This window comes from Colias philodice, chromosome 1 (assembly GCF_061535455.1).
Source record: "Colias philodice isolate Cphi_HAF_F1 chromosome 1, ilColPhil1 Martin Lab GWU primary, whole genome shotgun sequence".
Lineage (NCBI taxonomy): Eukaryota > Metazoa > Arthropoda > Insecta > Lepidoptera > Pieridae > Colias > Colias philodice.
The window spans coordinates 4699959-4717060 of NC_143086.1; the positions used below are offsets into that span (position 1 = coordinate 4699959).

Here is a 17102-nt window from a genome sequence, read left to right on the forward strand (position 1 = left end):
TACATTACTAATTTTTAAATAGATAGAGTGATTCTTGAAGAAGGTCTTAGTAGGTTTATAATTTATTAGGCTTTAGACAAAGTGGGCGAAGCCGCGGGCGGAAAGCTGGTATTTATGTACCAGCTTTCCGCCCGCGGCTATCTTTATATTAGGTATTATAAACAATTTGAAATTGATCCTTAGTGAGGCTAAGAATATATCTCAATGTTTTTAGATTATATTATATTGTATATATGTAAACAAGTATCAAATGTTATTTATTCACAATCAAAAGTTATGTAAACAACAACTTATTGAAACGGTAAACTGTAATAAATATCTACGCTTGAATAACTTTTTACTTTTTGTAGATAAAATGATATTTATCGTCTAAGTTATATAAACATTTCCATTTAATGTTCATTGATACGAATTATGATATCAAAATTATTTACTAATAATTATTCATCAAATAATATTTGATATCTCTTGTAACATTAGACATATCCGAAGGTGACTATTTGAAGTTATTTAAGATATTATGAATATTGTTTTAAAAAAATGATAATCAATTTTCAAATTTTTTTCGATACTACTAATAATAAATACATTGAGTCATTTGTGTTGTTGTTGTTATTGGTAATATAGAATGGTTCTAAGCTTCACATGGACGTTTTCAAGGTTCAGCTAAAACTTGGCTATAATGCGAGGGATCAGGGGCGAGGAGCGAGGGGCGACCCTTTTGATCAGCGACGACGCGCGCAACATCCCATGTGCTTATTATTTTTAGAAATTTCTGGTAAAAAACGAATTTCCCCTTTGCCAACTAGTTACGTCTCTTTTGAGAACTACGCTCATTATAATACACAATACATTTAGATATATCTAGTAGGTATGTTATATTATTTAGTAATAGTAGTAATAATATCGCTATTTATAATAGTAAATTAAAAACAAAAGCCGAACAAAAAAGTTTTAAAATTGTATGCCAAGTTACATTGTATTTTAAAACGCGCAATCCATAATGTAGTTTCGTTCATTTAGTTTGCGTGACATGGCTTCAATAGCGAAGTTAAGAGATTGCGGTTAAAGTTGATACTATTTGGAGAGAGAATTTCCCAATGTAGGAGAGGCAGAGGGGCGCCGCCCCCGCGCCCCACGCTCCGGCGTTCGCCATCAGTTGGCCCGAAGTCACAGGTTTGCACGCAGCAGCCCGACACTTTATTTCATCACTTTTGACAGATAATCAACTTTAACCGCGCGTTTAACAGTCTGTCGTATCATGTGATGGCCCGTGAATAACTTTCTTCGACGGTTTAAGAGATTTTAATAGAAAAATGTTTAAATTACGGCTCGTAAGCCTGCTCGCCGGCACATTGTTGTATCTCCTCGGTGTATCGGGGCAGCCTTTTCCCGTCGAGAAAATCGCTGTTGGTAAGTTTTTCGAACACTTTTATTTCGTTTGAATACGTATTTTTAGAAATATTTTTTGCGATGCGTATTTTTTTATTTTGTTTTTAAATGTCAATGTTTTGAAAGGTCGCGTAATAATTTATGCTTGATTTGTGCGTGCTTATTTGTTTTTGTTTTTTTAAAATGTGAAAGATTATTTATTGTTTTCGTTCCCTCTCGCTTCGTTAACCAACCTTTTGGATGTGCGAAAATATATCGATTTTCTCTTTCTTTCTTTAAGCGACTGTCTCTTTCGCACACTCTTCGCCTAAGCTCTACTTACGACGACGGAATGTGCTTTGACGAAATCTTTTTCAGATGTCGAGTTATATTGCGATATAAGTATCTAATTATTTAGACAATTGCGGGTATTAGCGGAGCTGAATTTTTATTTTCCTTTTATGAATACGCTGCATTTATTTACGTAATTTCTTTTTCTACATTTATGTTTAACACCGATTTGCCACCAATAGATTAAAATAATATATTATAGAAAATAATTACGTTTATTCATTATACATTTTCACGTTGATTGTCAGTACATGTAAATGAATATTAAATAGCGAGCGGTCAATGCATTACAGTAGTATAAGCCGACAATATGTGTACCTTTTTCAAAGCTCAACAGTGGTTTCACTTTGTGCAGTCACAATCATTTATCTGGTTAACAATGTTTTGCGATTAATTGCGCATATTGGTCTTAATTTAACTCATGTAATAACACATAGTGTGTTTAATCCTACTAATATTATAAATGTGATAGTTTGTGAGGATGGATGTATGTTTTTTATTCTTTCACCTAAATACTACAGATACAGATTACAATGAAATTTGGTATGTTGGTAGCTGAAGACCCAGAATAAGACATAGGCTTTTTATCCCGGAAATCGCACAGTAACTATGCGGGTTTTTCTTTGAAAACGAGGGCAAAGCCGCGGGCGGATATCTAGTCAGGTATAAATAAATAATGAAATCGTTTTGTATGTGTGATTAGAAACTTTCTGTTCATAATGATTAATGTAGTTGTTTTAAGAAATAAGATATTGACGATTAATTTAAATACGCGTTATTTCATATGAAAACTGCGCGGCTGCTAATAATTTCTTCAAAAATATATTGCAAATGTGTATAAATAATATTGGGCCTTAACTAATTAAATAATAATTGAACATTATATACGTAATTGGTTTTTAATCGATTTCTTATTGCTTAGACTAATTAAGTTTATGCTCATTTATTAAAAAAAAAAAATATTGGGCTGGTATTGAAATGAATAATACACATTGCATCTTGCAGCTCGAGTTTGAGATTTCACTGGTCCTTTTCCTCAACTGTCAAAGTGGCATTTCATATACCCGCCATTTTGTTATTGCCCAGCCGCGCCCAGCCATATTGGTGGGGCCATAAACAAAGAAGACAATTTATTATTTAACGAACCTACATTTTCCTATAATATTTATTTTAAATACGTTGAAACCTTTTGTATAATTTGTATTTCATAACATACCATATTATGCAAATAACATGTACCTATGGTACCTATGCATAAAACATATACAAATTCTGAAGCATGGCTTTTCTAAAGCGCGGCTACACTTGTAGTTTCCATATTAATTATTTAATACACAGATTTTTCTTTTAACACACTAATTTATTCACATTAAATAAAACCTCTTTTCGAATATTTAACAGCCGGTTATTAATGGGCGAGATATTTTTCATTTCGCAAATCCTTCTGTTTCGTACTTAAAAATTCCGGCTTGAGGGGTTTTTATTAACGAGAAAAGGGGATGGGGATAACTGGTATCGAGATATTTTTGAAGATTAGGATTACTAAAGGGATGCGGTCCAGAAAAAGTTCGCGGTGATGGAAACGAAAAATTCTTAAAGATTTTTTTCAATTTTAATGTTATTTCTTAATAAAGAACTCTTGTAAATTATCATTCAATTTATGATAATACTTTTTTCATCGTTTTTTTTTTGTTTCAAGTCAATTTTATTAACTAAGCAAGTTTGCGCAACACTGAAAAGTTTTTTTTACTAGAAATATAATCTTCCAAATAACCTTTGATTATTTAAATTTTAAAGTCATTAGCGACACCATTGCTCCTACTAAAAGTTTATTCTTGTAGACGAGCGTACCATCTCAAAAGTTTCACCGTCATAACATCGATCGCAAAGAGTTACAAAAAATATTTCCCCACAATAAACCGATCGCGCTGACGATGCAAAAAGCTGACCTTTATAAGATAATAGCTACCCATTGGAACATGTAATGTCCAATAGTGTAGTGGGGCTTGAGAACAAAGGCTGCAGTGGACTGGATCGAGCCGGTCTTGTGGAATATTCTGGAATGTTCTCGAATGTTCTGCTCAATTCGCCTAAACTGCTGACGATTCTTGTCAAACATTGTTTATGCTTCGTAGTGGTGCGCGCAACGGGTGAACTTTTAATTTGGAATGGCGATTTTAAATGTGTTTGGAATGGATTTTGAGTTGTTGTGATTGTAAATGTTCTAGAACAATATTGTATGGTGAAAAAAGCTGTATAAATTTTTTTGGGAATTACTCATTAGCTTTTCGATTTAATGTAATGTAATGCTGGCATAGTACCATGTATGTAGGAGATATTTACATTTAATTGTCATTTAAGTTTTGATAAAGGCTTTTTACTGCCGAAAATATTCTCAGTATAATATAACTTTATTTTTTGTCACTAACGAGTCCATCTCGATCAAGCAATTACCCGGTCTTTGTCGCTTATTAAAGCCGTATAAGATTTCGTTCAATTATTATTGTAGCAATTGTCGATACAACATACAACTTAATTACTGAGGAAAGGAAAGATGTAATAAAAACTAAGTTTAATATAACAAAGATGAAAGTTAAACATTCGAAATATTCGTATATGAGTTGATGGGCCGTGAAAAAATTACTGATCGCCTTTCGCCCGGATACGGAAATCCGTCAGCACCATATAATACAGAAAAAACTGATTTGGACGTGAATTGGATCTTGAATATTGTAGGCGCGTTGCCATGGTAACCGTTCTCGGTATAGTGCAGTGTGTGCGCACATAGACGCGTAGTTCAAGCGTCTTTACAGCCAATTTGTTATCCCATTGGGTATGGAGTATGGACATTGGCAATTTATTCCATAATCTTGCTTGACAAGAGAGAGATTAATAACAGCCAACGTGCTATGATAGATCATGTGATGACAATCACTGAAGGTACGATCATATTTTGTGGTGCGTACGTTGAGGATGAATAAACTACAAAATCTTATCGTATTTGATTAATTATTAGCGAATATAGACATAGTACTTATGAACTGTATCTTCTCTTATTTCTTTTATAATATGTAAACAATTCTCGTGTCACAATGTTAGTTACCATTCCCCTTCGAAACGAGTTGACCGATTTTCATGAATTTGTGTACCTATTAGGTAGATTTGAGAATCGACCATTTGTAGCAAAAAGTGTCGCTACAATTTTTCGTCTTATTTTTTTCCGTCTTGCCCCCTTTCGCAACTCGCGATAAGGAACTTCTTTCCAATAAAAGTTTAAGAAATTTGAAAAATGACCATTGAACATAGCTGAAATTTTTCACTTACCAGCTTAATCAGATCAGTTAATCTACGCTTGAGTTCGCACCCATAAATCAATCTCGATTTGCCATTGATAAGCGGTGTCTTTGTGGTTAATGCAACCAATTACAAGATACTTTAGTAAATACTCAATCAGACTATATTTTGCAATAGCAAATTGCATAATTGGTGATTTTACAAGCTCTCCTCTCTGAAATGTCGCTGGTTTGGTGAAAGCCGATTACGCGAGTATAATGAAGAGAAAGGACCGCTTCGCTAGCTTCGGTTCGCTCATTATTCCTCATAATGTAAACGTCTTTGTTTGAATAACGTGTTTTATTACAACAGTTTGAATTGCATTTGTACACTTATTACCCAATTTTTTTAAAGAAAGTATATTGTTTTCTATATTTTACGGAAAATAGTAAAAGAAATGTCATATCATAGAAAGCTCTTGTATTCTTGCAGCGATAAAGGAAAAGTATTTGAACGTATTTATATTGTGTTAGTATAAAACATTTATAAAGCACAACAAAAACAGAGACAATTATATTGATTCGATTTAAAAGCAATGCCAGGTATTCCATGTAATGTCATTATGTACTGAAGTATAAATGAAAAGCCATTTATATAAATATGTATACCAGGCTCTACTATACAGATAGCGGTAAAGGAATTTCCAGGCAATACGATCTTTTACGCGATAGGTAGGAATAGGGCGACACCTATACAGATCCAAAAATATTTGCTTCGAAAATGTTACTGAATGTAGCTCGAAATACGATGGTATTTGAGTTCTCCTACAGAATAATGACCATGGTGTCACACAAGATAATATAATATGTGCATCATAATTCGTTTGGATGTTTGTTTTTAGATTTGTTTTGTAGTTAATACTAGCTTTGCCCTGCGGTTTTACTCCGCTACTAATAGTATATATTATAGTCTATAGCGTTTCTCAATAAATGGGCTATCTAACACTGACATATTTTTTCTAATCAGACCCGTAGTTCATGAGATTATCGCGTTCAACCAAACAAACTCAGCTATATAATATTAGTATTGATAGGTGGTACAACAAAGGTACCTTTGCGAAATATAAAAGCTATTTTGGTCAAAATTAATGATAAGAGTGAAATAAAAGATCGACATTTATATGGGAATGTGTAATCGTGCGAAAATATTATGACGAGCACGCGATCGAATTTACTGTGGAATGTTACACCTGGCGCTTTGTTAATTTTTTATATACGTTTAAAATTTTACTGCTATTTATTTTTAACGCCCGAAAAGAGAGGGGTAGCCTTATAAGCTTGACATCTATGTTTGTGTGTTTCTATGACATGGTAGTTCCCAAACGGATAAACAGGACTAATCGGAGAATCAAATAACAGATGTTTTAGTTTTATAAACTCTTTCACCAATAGTGCACAATAATGGAGTAACATTATTAGGCCATATTTTTTTTTTAATTTTAAACCGGACCAATACGGGTTGTGCAGTTTGGTTATAAAGAGAATTAGTGCCACAAAATAGCTGTTTTATACGCTGAATTGAAATGACAAATCAGAAACATCCCTGAAACAACTATATTCGATTTGAACTTAATTGCTTAAACCCTTCGTACTTTAAAATAATTGTACATAACATTACGCAATAACAAAATAATATTTGTAGATAATCATGTTTAAACGGTATGAATTTTAAGAGCGTTTCGATTTAAATAGCTTTATATGTAAACGATGTTATTTGCACATATTGTAGTGGATAAAGCGTGGGACGGGTCATTGTCCGATCGTCGCATTTGCTATTGTTTCGGAACTGCAATCGAAATTAATCGTGCAGTAACAATAAGCGGGGTATTGGATAGGCCAGGGTTTAAAGGCGCTGTAAATTATAAAGTTTCTATAGTGACTTGGAAATGGAATATTTAAAAATAAAATTAAGGAGCTTTATTGAGATAGAAGACGAGCCTGTATCCTCATAGAAGACCCGTGTCATCAGGAACATAATGGGACATAATTAGCAATACTCTTAAAGATTATATTGATCTAATATATTATGAAATGATTTTAAATTAGGGTTAGATGTTTACAAGGCTAAAATGTACGTTAGATTTTAAATATTAACGGTTTCGTCTGCATAAATAATAATAAAAATCACTGAAATGAAAATGAAATTATAAAATTCCTACGAAATATTTCCATATAAAAATAGCAATACATTTTACACTCATACGTTCACACAACGCATTTGTTAGTAAAGTTTAATTACTTCACCTCCATTACATTTAGTTGCATATTTCAATGTATATTTTTTGCAGAATCTCTTTCTAAAGCTCGGCAAAACAATGATTTATTCATTCCGTGGAGCATAGCCACAGGGTCCTATTTTTACGGAGTGTGAAATATACATTCCGCCCGTTTAAACTCATTTACGGTCGAAGATTATTACTGTATATTTTAATAGATATTTTTACAGCGATTTCACCTGTTATTGTTAGTATATTGTTTAGCATTGCATTTTTATCCGGTATAGATTGGTTTGTCTGTATTGTGGTACACATGGATTATAAAAGAAAAGGTTAAATTCTCCGATTGGATTGATGCAAAAATGGTAGATGAGATAATACTTTTGAAATTAGATTAATGAGGAAGGTATAGCAATACCGCAGCGCGTCACGAAGATAGGCCACTGTACTGTCACTGTTTGTTGCAAAATGTATTTAAATCTTTCTACAAATAAATTAAATAAAATATCAAATGTCTACCACATATCAAATCATGCAACGCAAAGCAAAGGTTTACGGTTTCGCACGTATAGAAAAGCGCTCTTATGTGGTTTTCCCATGTCTTAACAAGAGCTTAGAATATCAAAGCGGGCTCATTAAAGAATGTTTGAGAATGAGGAAAAGAGACGTTTATTAACGAAGGCTGTGTCAGTGAAGTGAAGTTGTAAATATTTACTGCTATAATTTATACTTAAATATAGAAGCATGCTGTTTTTGGATTTAATGTTTGTGTACTATGAATATTTTATAGTTAGTAGAAATGGTAAATTTATTGATGTGAAATTTAGTTGAGAGTAAAATTTAAAAGTCCCGTCATGACAATACCGCCACGTCCTGGAGTAAGGTGACGATTTCTTGCTAAAGCTGTTTCACTTCTGACACTTTTTTATAGATCGGTCTACTTATTGATATATGACTGAATGTCTCAATGTCTTACTTAGTGGCAATCTACGACTGAAATAACGAGCTGATATTTTAAAATGAAATTAATCCTTCATTGCTGTACTGGTTATAAGCCAATAAAGGCATATTCTGCAGCTGTGCGTTCCCGTAACTGCGTTTATAGTATGGGAGTCGTTAAGAGGTTTCCCGCGAAATTTGCAACTCTTTATATTGATGATTTGCCATAATATTATGGCCATGTTGTAGACTTACTCGATAAAAATTAATTGAGCTAAGAGTTTTATTTGAACGAGTAGGGTGGAGTAGGTCTCGGACAAACCTACAAATGAAGCTTTAACTTCTAATAAGTTACTTTTATTAGTTTTAATTTTTTTGTCCTTATATAAAAACTAACAAGCTACCGATTTACTTTAGTTTATTGGTATGTTTTACACGCATGTTCAATTTTGCCAACATGGATGATAAAATCATAAATCAAATCAAACATTCGAAATACTTAGTTGTTTACAAAACAAAATAACTAAATATTTGCGCAATATTTACGGTTTGAATATTCATAAATACAAAAACAGACAGAAAACGTTTTTTAAAAGTTTTCATAATTTTACCGATTGTTTTGATAATATGATCTAAAATTTTAAGTGTTTTTTAAAAACGTTCAAGTTTAAACTATGTCTATATTTTTATAATCGTTTAATAGTCTGAAATTAATTTATGCAATTTGTAACATCGTTTAGTTAATTATTATTTTATTGGAATGTACAAACAATTTGCAATAGGTACGGTACTACATATTACGAGGCAAAGAGGCTAACTTCAGCTTCTCGTTCTCAACTTCATCCAAACGTTGTTACAACTTTTCACTGCGTTGTTTTGAGAAAACTCAATACTGTTGGAATATTACAGAAACAAAATATTATCGTACATAGGATGCGTCCTGGGAGAGTTGAACTTATAATGTATCATACTTAAAAATACTTTGGTATTGTGAGCTATATTTGAAAGGTGTGCGATTAAGTAAAATATATTATATTTTTGGTTACCTATCTTAATCTCGAATTTTAATATTCCGAATATCATAATCCAGAAAACGTTTGGAAATTTTTTCATAACCCCGAATTTTAAAATTTCGAAGTTTTGTTGGCCATATAATCGCAACTCCGAATTTCATTTGCCCATTTCTTTATTTGTACGACGTTTTACAATCCAGACGAATGAGTTCCAGACATACTAATTCTAAATGCACAAAATCCAGATGACCGTAATCCATATGCACGAAAGCCAGATTTTTAAAACACAAATTTTTGAAATACAGTTAATTGATATCCAAACAAACAATGTCCAGATTTTTGAAATTCAAATTAACGATATCCAGCAAAACGTAATCCTTCCAGGCGGACGCAGCACGAACCTAACCTTACCTTCTGAATAGATTTTAACACTTTAACCTTTCTGTAATGGGCAAGTAAAACAATAGCGAGTCGGTTCTGGCACTCGCCGGCCGCTGCCGCGGCACGCTCGCTTCGCTCGCTCGGCTCGTGCATGGGGGGTCACAGTTCAAACCTAACCTAACCTACTGAGTCGAATTTGACACTTAAACCTTTCTGTAATGGGCAAGTAAAACAATAGCGAGTCGGTTCTGGCACTCGCCGGCCGCTGCCGCGGCACGCTCGCTTCGCTCGCTCGGCTCGTGCATGGGGGGTCACAGTTCAAACCTAACCTAACCTACTGAGTCGAATTTGACACTTAAACCTTTCTGTAATAGGCAAGTAAAACAATAGCAAGTCAGTTCTAGCGTGGGGGTCGTAGTGCAAACCTAACCTACTGAGTCGACTTTGACACTAAAACCGGTCTGTAATGGACAAGTAAAACAATAAATTTACTTACTGACAATGTTAATTTATTTTCAGTCGATAGTAAAGATATAATCACGATTGTATGGAAATCAAATAAAAAGATTATAAAAATCTGGCAATAGTTTATCTGTTATACGATTATATGGGAACCAAATAAAAAGATTATGAAAATTTGGCAATAGTTTATTTGGAAAATGGTACGATGGGAAACAAAAAAAAGTATTTTGAGAATCTGGTATAAAGAGATATGTATTATGAGAATACGGGAAACAAAAAAATACTTTTAAAAAATCTGGTTTTGGTGCATCTGGAAATTGATTCATCTGGGAAATTAAAAAAGGAATTTTAAAAATTTGTCATTCATTACGTCTGTCTTTTAAAAGTTCTAACAACCGTTTTCGGGGTTTTAAGATTCGGGTAATAGAAATTCGAGTTTTTAATAGGTTACCTATATTTTTGATTGATTGAACTAGATTTTTTGAGTAAACTCAAGTTTTAAACCAGCCGTAATATTTGAGATTATAATTGCAATTAAGGGCCGATTTTTCAATGCTTGGATAAAACTTATTCGCCGAATAATGTATAAAACTACCATTTTAAAAACGTATTCTAATTGCCCGTATTTGACAGTTTACGTGATATTTTAATATTATCGTGTAATACTTTATTGGACGGATAAGTTTTATCCAAGCATTGAAAAATCGGCCCTAAATGTGAGTGAAAACTGCAAATAAATAAAAACTTTTAGTAATTGAAAGAAATAGTCATTTAGAGTTTTTTGTATTTTGTAACTCTGTATACAGTTCACGACCAAACTAGGAAACGCGCTAACAAAAACTGATGCTTACAGTTTACAGTGTTTACGTATTTTGTTTATTTTCAAGTAATAATATTTTTCTGTATATTTCAACCATAGACAGTGATCAGTTACATTATTTATAGGATAGGAAGCAAATACCAGACGAAGCAGGTTATGAAAAACAAAAATTTGGAAACGAAAAAGGTACCTATTTTAATAATTTATATACATTGAAAGATAAAACGATATCAACTGTACATTTTGAACGTGAGTTTAAAAATTAGATCTGAATTTAAATAAGTGGTGAGGCTAAATTAATAACACAAATTCACTCCTTACACCTGCCAACTTGTAAACGGGTCGAGATAAAACCGACCAACCTATTTTTAGTCCCTTATGCTAATGTACTGAATTACGAGCCTTTTTTCAGTAAATATTTTCAAACGAATAAACCTTAGATTATGGATTGGTCTCCGCGCGCGCGCTACGACTAGATACCGCCGGCGTACTTGAAAATGCGGCAACTTATAGTACGCCGAATTCGGCGTACCCAAGCCAGTCGTGTCACAAGCATTGTGTGGAGAGGGTGAACCGATAATTTATAAAGATTTTGAACAAAATCTGAAGTAAAATGCCTATTTGTGTCATAAAACTATTTAAAAATAATACAACAAAAAATAAGAAAGACACTGGGATCATGTACCATCACTAAGTATCGTATTATTCGAAATTTCTCCTTTACTTCGAAAAAATTTTCTACGAAAATACGACGCCATTCAGTGTTGCCGTATTGCATATCCAAAAAAATACACGTGGTTGAGGAAATATTTTAGCAATAATTTGAACTTTTTTTTTTCAATACTATTACTAACACATGTATAAAAAAGTATAATACAATAATTTATTTCTGTTTAACCATGTTTAACTGACTCATATAATATGTTTTTTTTTTAATTTCCGCTTTTTTACTTTTAAACAACCTTTGTGACTATAGTATAGTAGCGTCGCAAGTGGATTTGAGTCACATGTTCATGGATTCGATTCCCGGCCAGGTCAGGATGAAAAAAATATTTTTCAAACTTCTTTCCAAGATGCCAGATTTCCCATTTATGAGGTAAAATTTATGTAGCTGGCAGCCCAATTCTTCACACACACTAGCGTCTTTACAAATTGCCTAAAACACACTACAGAAATGAGTTGCCGCACTCACAGAGCTATTGTTTTTAGGTGGGGCGGTATCTAGTCGTAGCGCGCGCGCGGAGACCAATCCTTAATCTAAGCGAATAAACATTTATTTTCAGTCTTCAGTTGAATATTTAATTTGTTATGTAAGTTTCAGTTTAATAACTAATTAATAATAATCTATTCTGTCTGGTAGGCTACTTTATTACGTAGTAGGTGAACCGACGGCAAAGTCGGTCTAGCCGTTCCCTGACTATGGGAAATAGGGACTCATTTACGGAGATAATTACATAAACCACGTATTTTACGCTACATTTGATACTAAATCTTTGTAACATGTAATTTAACTAGCGGTTCGCCCCGGCTTCGCCCGTGGTACCTACATGTTTAAACTATCCTATCTCTCAATTTGGATCGAACTGCACATGGTGTGCGAATTTTATTATAATCGGTTAAGTGGTTTAGGAGTCCATTGAGGACAAACATTGTGACACGAGATTTATATATATTAAGATTATTTAATTAGTTACATATTGTTAAATTTAATAAACAATAGCTACTTTGTTCATTAACAAAAACTGGTCTAGACTTTAGAACAACACAGCCTTTCATTGCCATCACAACAGAATGGTCCCTTTCACGTTATTCCTATATACAGGCCCTACTAATTACCAAGCGAAAGCCGTTACTAGCCGTATTGTTATTCCATCACAAAGCAGGAATGATCAATTGTATATAGATCAGAAATTATAGACTAATTATTGCATAAATTACGCTGATCTACGGTGAGCGAATAACTACTAAATTAGTGAGGATACATGCAATATGCATATTACATTATATTATGTAATGCGTTGGCTGCATTTCGTGTTGGGTCTGCATAAGATTAGATGTCGTAGTTGCATTTATTGTTAGAAAACATAGAGCTAGTTTTGTTTCACCTGGAGTTGCATATACATTTTTTATTACCTAAAACCAAGATCAGATTTTTATTTGTCTCTCGAAAAACCACCGTCTTTAGTTTGGTCAGCGTTTAATATTCAAAACTTTTGATAAGTTAAAGTAACTTACATTAAAAGCCTAAAAAAGATAAAAAAAAAATAAAGAAAAAATTGCTAGATAAACGTGCATTATTACTATTTCCCTTTTTCACACAACATAATCGACAAAACAATTATTAAAAGAAACATAAGAATTTATAAGTTACTAGCTTTCCGCCCGCGGCTTCGCCCGCGTTTTCAGAGAAGATTTCCGGGAAGATTTTCCGTTCCCGTAGGATTTCCGGTATAAAACCTATCCTTCTATTCCTATGTCCTTTCTCGGGTATCAAAATATATTTATACCAAATTTCATGGAAATTGGTTCAGTAGTTCAGGCGTGATTGAGTAACAGACAGACAGACAGAGTTACTTTCGCATTTATAGTATTAAGTATGGATTTACATATTGTTAATCAAGTCAGCCTTGCATCTGTCTTGATTATAATAGTTGTGGTTAAGCGTGATATAACTATGTTTACGTTTGTTATGATAATAATTATATAAACCTAGGTTAGTTAAAATCTAAACCGCAAGATTCAAGTCATTACTAACAATATATTTTATTTCTGATAAATTAAATATATTTAAAGACACATATATTTTTTTAAACTCACGCTATACTCGTTTGCCAAATCCAAATGGTTATGCGCTGCACCTTCAGCGTGAATTCGAATATTACTTACCATGTTGACGTCACCTTACTACAGAAATTTATAGAATAATTTCGTAATCTTTCATCATTCGAAAATCATGCATTGCGATTTTTGATGCTTATTCATAAAAAAGTATTTTTCGTCAAAGACACAAGAACTAATAAAACAATATAATATACAATTATACAATAACAAATTAAACAATTTAAAAAATGCTCTTAAACGTCCTAAAGTTTGAATCTGCGTTTCACTAAAACCTTTTTCTTGACACGTACGAGTATTTTACGATCAGCACCGCTACATAAATATTATCTCAAATTAAAGGTTTTACTTAAAACTTATTTATGTGACGGAGAACGCAATTATATGAAGAATTCGCATATGAGCTGGCTTCTAGCCAAACCGCAAGGAACCTACTATTTATTTACCTTCTTCCTAATGATGCCACTGTTCTGTTGCAGGTCATGAAATATTTATAAAACGTTGATCAGAAGGCAATTGGGAGGTTAATACGTCGTTGCATACTCAAGAATTCAAGATTATTGATAATGACGGCTTTTTCCCTACGATTCTTAAACGAATCGCCTTTGGATGATTACTCCCGTATTATTATGTTTATTTTTATAATGTGAAGCGCTTTATTTCACACTATTTTCTAGAGAGAATTGTCTACATTTTAAACGGTAACATTTTAAACAGTTTACCTTTAAATAATGTGGGCTTATCTTTATATATAAAAATGAATCGCAAAATGTGTTGGTAAGCGCATAACTCGAGAACCGCTGAACCGATTTCGATAATTCTTTTTTTATTATATTCCTTGAAGTACGAGGATGGTTCTTATGTAGAGAAAACGTAAATATTATGTACAACGGGCGAAGCCGGGGCGGACCGCTAGTAACATTATAAACACTGAATTATCTCTGAACAAATACCTCAATATATTATGCACTTAACTAATTCGCGCTTCGCCGTCTATAACTTTAAAATACGTTAGCCAGGGTGTCACAACGGGACTAAACGGTTACAACAAATTTACGTACACGGTAATATTGTAATAGTATTCTGACAGCCCTAAAACTGCGATGAAACAGTTTGTTGCGTGAAAATATTCTTGCCTTTATATATATAAATTTCATAAGTTATTCATATAAGTTTGTATTCAAATATCAGTTGCTGTTAGATAGTTTGATTATAAACTATACGAATATTATAAAGGTGAAAAGTTTGAACGTGCTACTCTAAAACTACTGTTTCGAATCTAAAAATTCATTTTGTGATGGATATTCCATATATCGAGGAGGGCTATAATATAACATCATGCTTTGATCAATAGGAGTGGAGAAACAATGAACAAAAAATATTCGTTTTGAGAGCAGACAAAGTTGCGTAGGTCAGGCCATATTTTGTTGTTCCAAAAAATAACGAATGAAACATTTTTCTACCAATATTTAAGTTACTAATGCAGAGAGGCTTTTTAGATAAAATAAAGTTCAATAAGTTGACATATAAGTAGGTACTTATTATATAAGAGAAGTGCTAAAATACTAAATTTTTGTAGGAGTATATTTTGTGATCTTAAATTCTTAAAAAAATGTACTATGATGATACGGCCAAATTCTGAATGATTTATTCCTGTAGATACGTTTTTTGAATGTTTTCCATTAATCTACGTAAATTTGCATGAAGTATATCTAAAGATACGGAATATTTAGAAAAAGGAAGATAATTTTATGAGGCCGTACAAGTAATCGTACAAATGAATAGATGAAGCTATACATATTCAGAAGTTGTTTCAGAAGAAGAAGAAAAGAAGGAAAATACGTACAAATTATTCTTAACATTTGCACCAATATAAAAATGATGCATATTTATTGTATTGATATATAAACATAGGTATAAGTCTGTGCGTTGATTATCTAAACTTATCTATCCTCCTAAAAAGACGTAGAAATCGTTCTTAATTACGTTTAAAATCCGTTGATTGCAAAATTAATTACATGCAATTCAATTTCAACGTAGTTGGGAGAAGACAGGTTTTGGAACATGTGACAGGTGAATTTGATATAGAGCCGACGGAGTGACGGATTGACGATGCTTCATTCACAGCGGTCTTTAAATCGTATGGTTATTACGGCTTGATTTTTGACTTAATTGTTATGAACAATATGTTTGGTAAAGAGCTTTAAACATTTATAGAACGTTTCAGTGTGTATTATATTACTAGCGGACCGCCCGCGGCTGCGTCCGTGTAATTTATACGATTTGTTAAATTTAACCAAACAAAACCAAATCATGTGTTTTTTGATTAAGAAAAGTTATCCCAAAAATCTAAATATAATATGAAATAATTACATATATAATGAATGCTTATTTAAATAAATGTTTGATTATTGGCACAATGTTCGTAGTCTTCGTATAAGCGAAATTAAAGAAAGAAAATTTTAACAAAGGCCTAAATTAATAATTTAATTAATTTTTTTCATATATCTATTATTAAAACAAAGCTAATGTTCATAGATTTTAACATTAATTTATCATTCCTTCGTGATAAGATAATAATATAAAACGGAAATTATTGCACGCCTCATAAGCGAAGCGTTGAGGTGGGTAGGTACTACTGTCACTTCGCGCAAAACATCTGATTTTTCAAACTTAAAATGGCTTTATGTATCATACATTGCACTTGTAAGATAATACATACACACACATATTAAGAAAAAACACTATTTTTAACGTTCATGATATTTTTGATGTCATTTTTGTTATTTAAACTAGTTAAAAAACAGTTTAAAAAAGTTCTGTCTTGGACGTCCGTGTGTCTGTATGTGCGGATCCTTTTTCTTGTTAACACGATAGCGACCGAAATACTTTACTAATCGAGTCTTTTTTTTTCTCTTACGCTTGAGTATGCTCAGGAATAGAACCCTTTCATTTTTCAGGGTCTGATTCGATGTGGTTTAATTGTTATTAAATAAACAAAAATAATAATTAATAAATATTTATTAAAAAAAAATTATGAGGCGTGCACTTTTGGATTTTCCAAATTATTTGTGTATATTGGCGCTATGAATTTGGAATTTAATTTCCCTTCTTGTATTTATTTTCATATTCTTGTAAAATTAAGGTAGCATCTAATTTAAAATAACAGTTTCGTTAATAATAATAACCGTACTGCAAAATTATAGTAGTTAATCATTTGGTTCTTATCTCGTGTGCTTTTGATGTTCTTATCATTGAATCCAACATACTCCTTCCAAAGTACATACTATACAAGTACTTTCATGTTAAAGGAACACTTTGAAAAACTAACATCCCTTTCCCACTAAAAAATACCATCGTATACCACTATTACAGCTTA

At 32.5% G+C, this 17102-nt stretch overlaps 1 protein-coding gene across 1 annotated transcript in view; it reads left to right on the top strand.

The window, feature by feature from the left end:
* The first annotated feature begins 1177 nt into the window (after window positions 1–1177).
* The window catches only part of LOC149491106 (glutamate receptor 1-like), an 80341-nt gene continuing 64416 nt past the window's right edge, over window positions 1178–17102 (top strand). Inside the window, exon 1 of the mRNA XM_089702168.1 lies at window positions 1178–1413. Coding sequence (XP_089558294.1) covers window positions 1317–1413 — 97 coding nt within the window. The 5' untranslated portion in view covers window positions 1178–1316. The remainder of the gene's footprint in view (window positions 1414–17102) is intronic.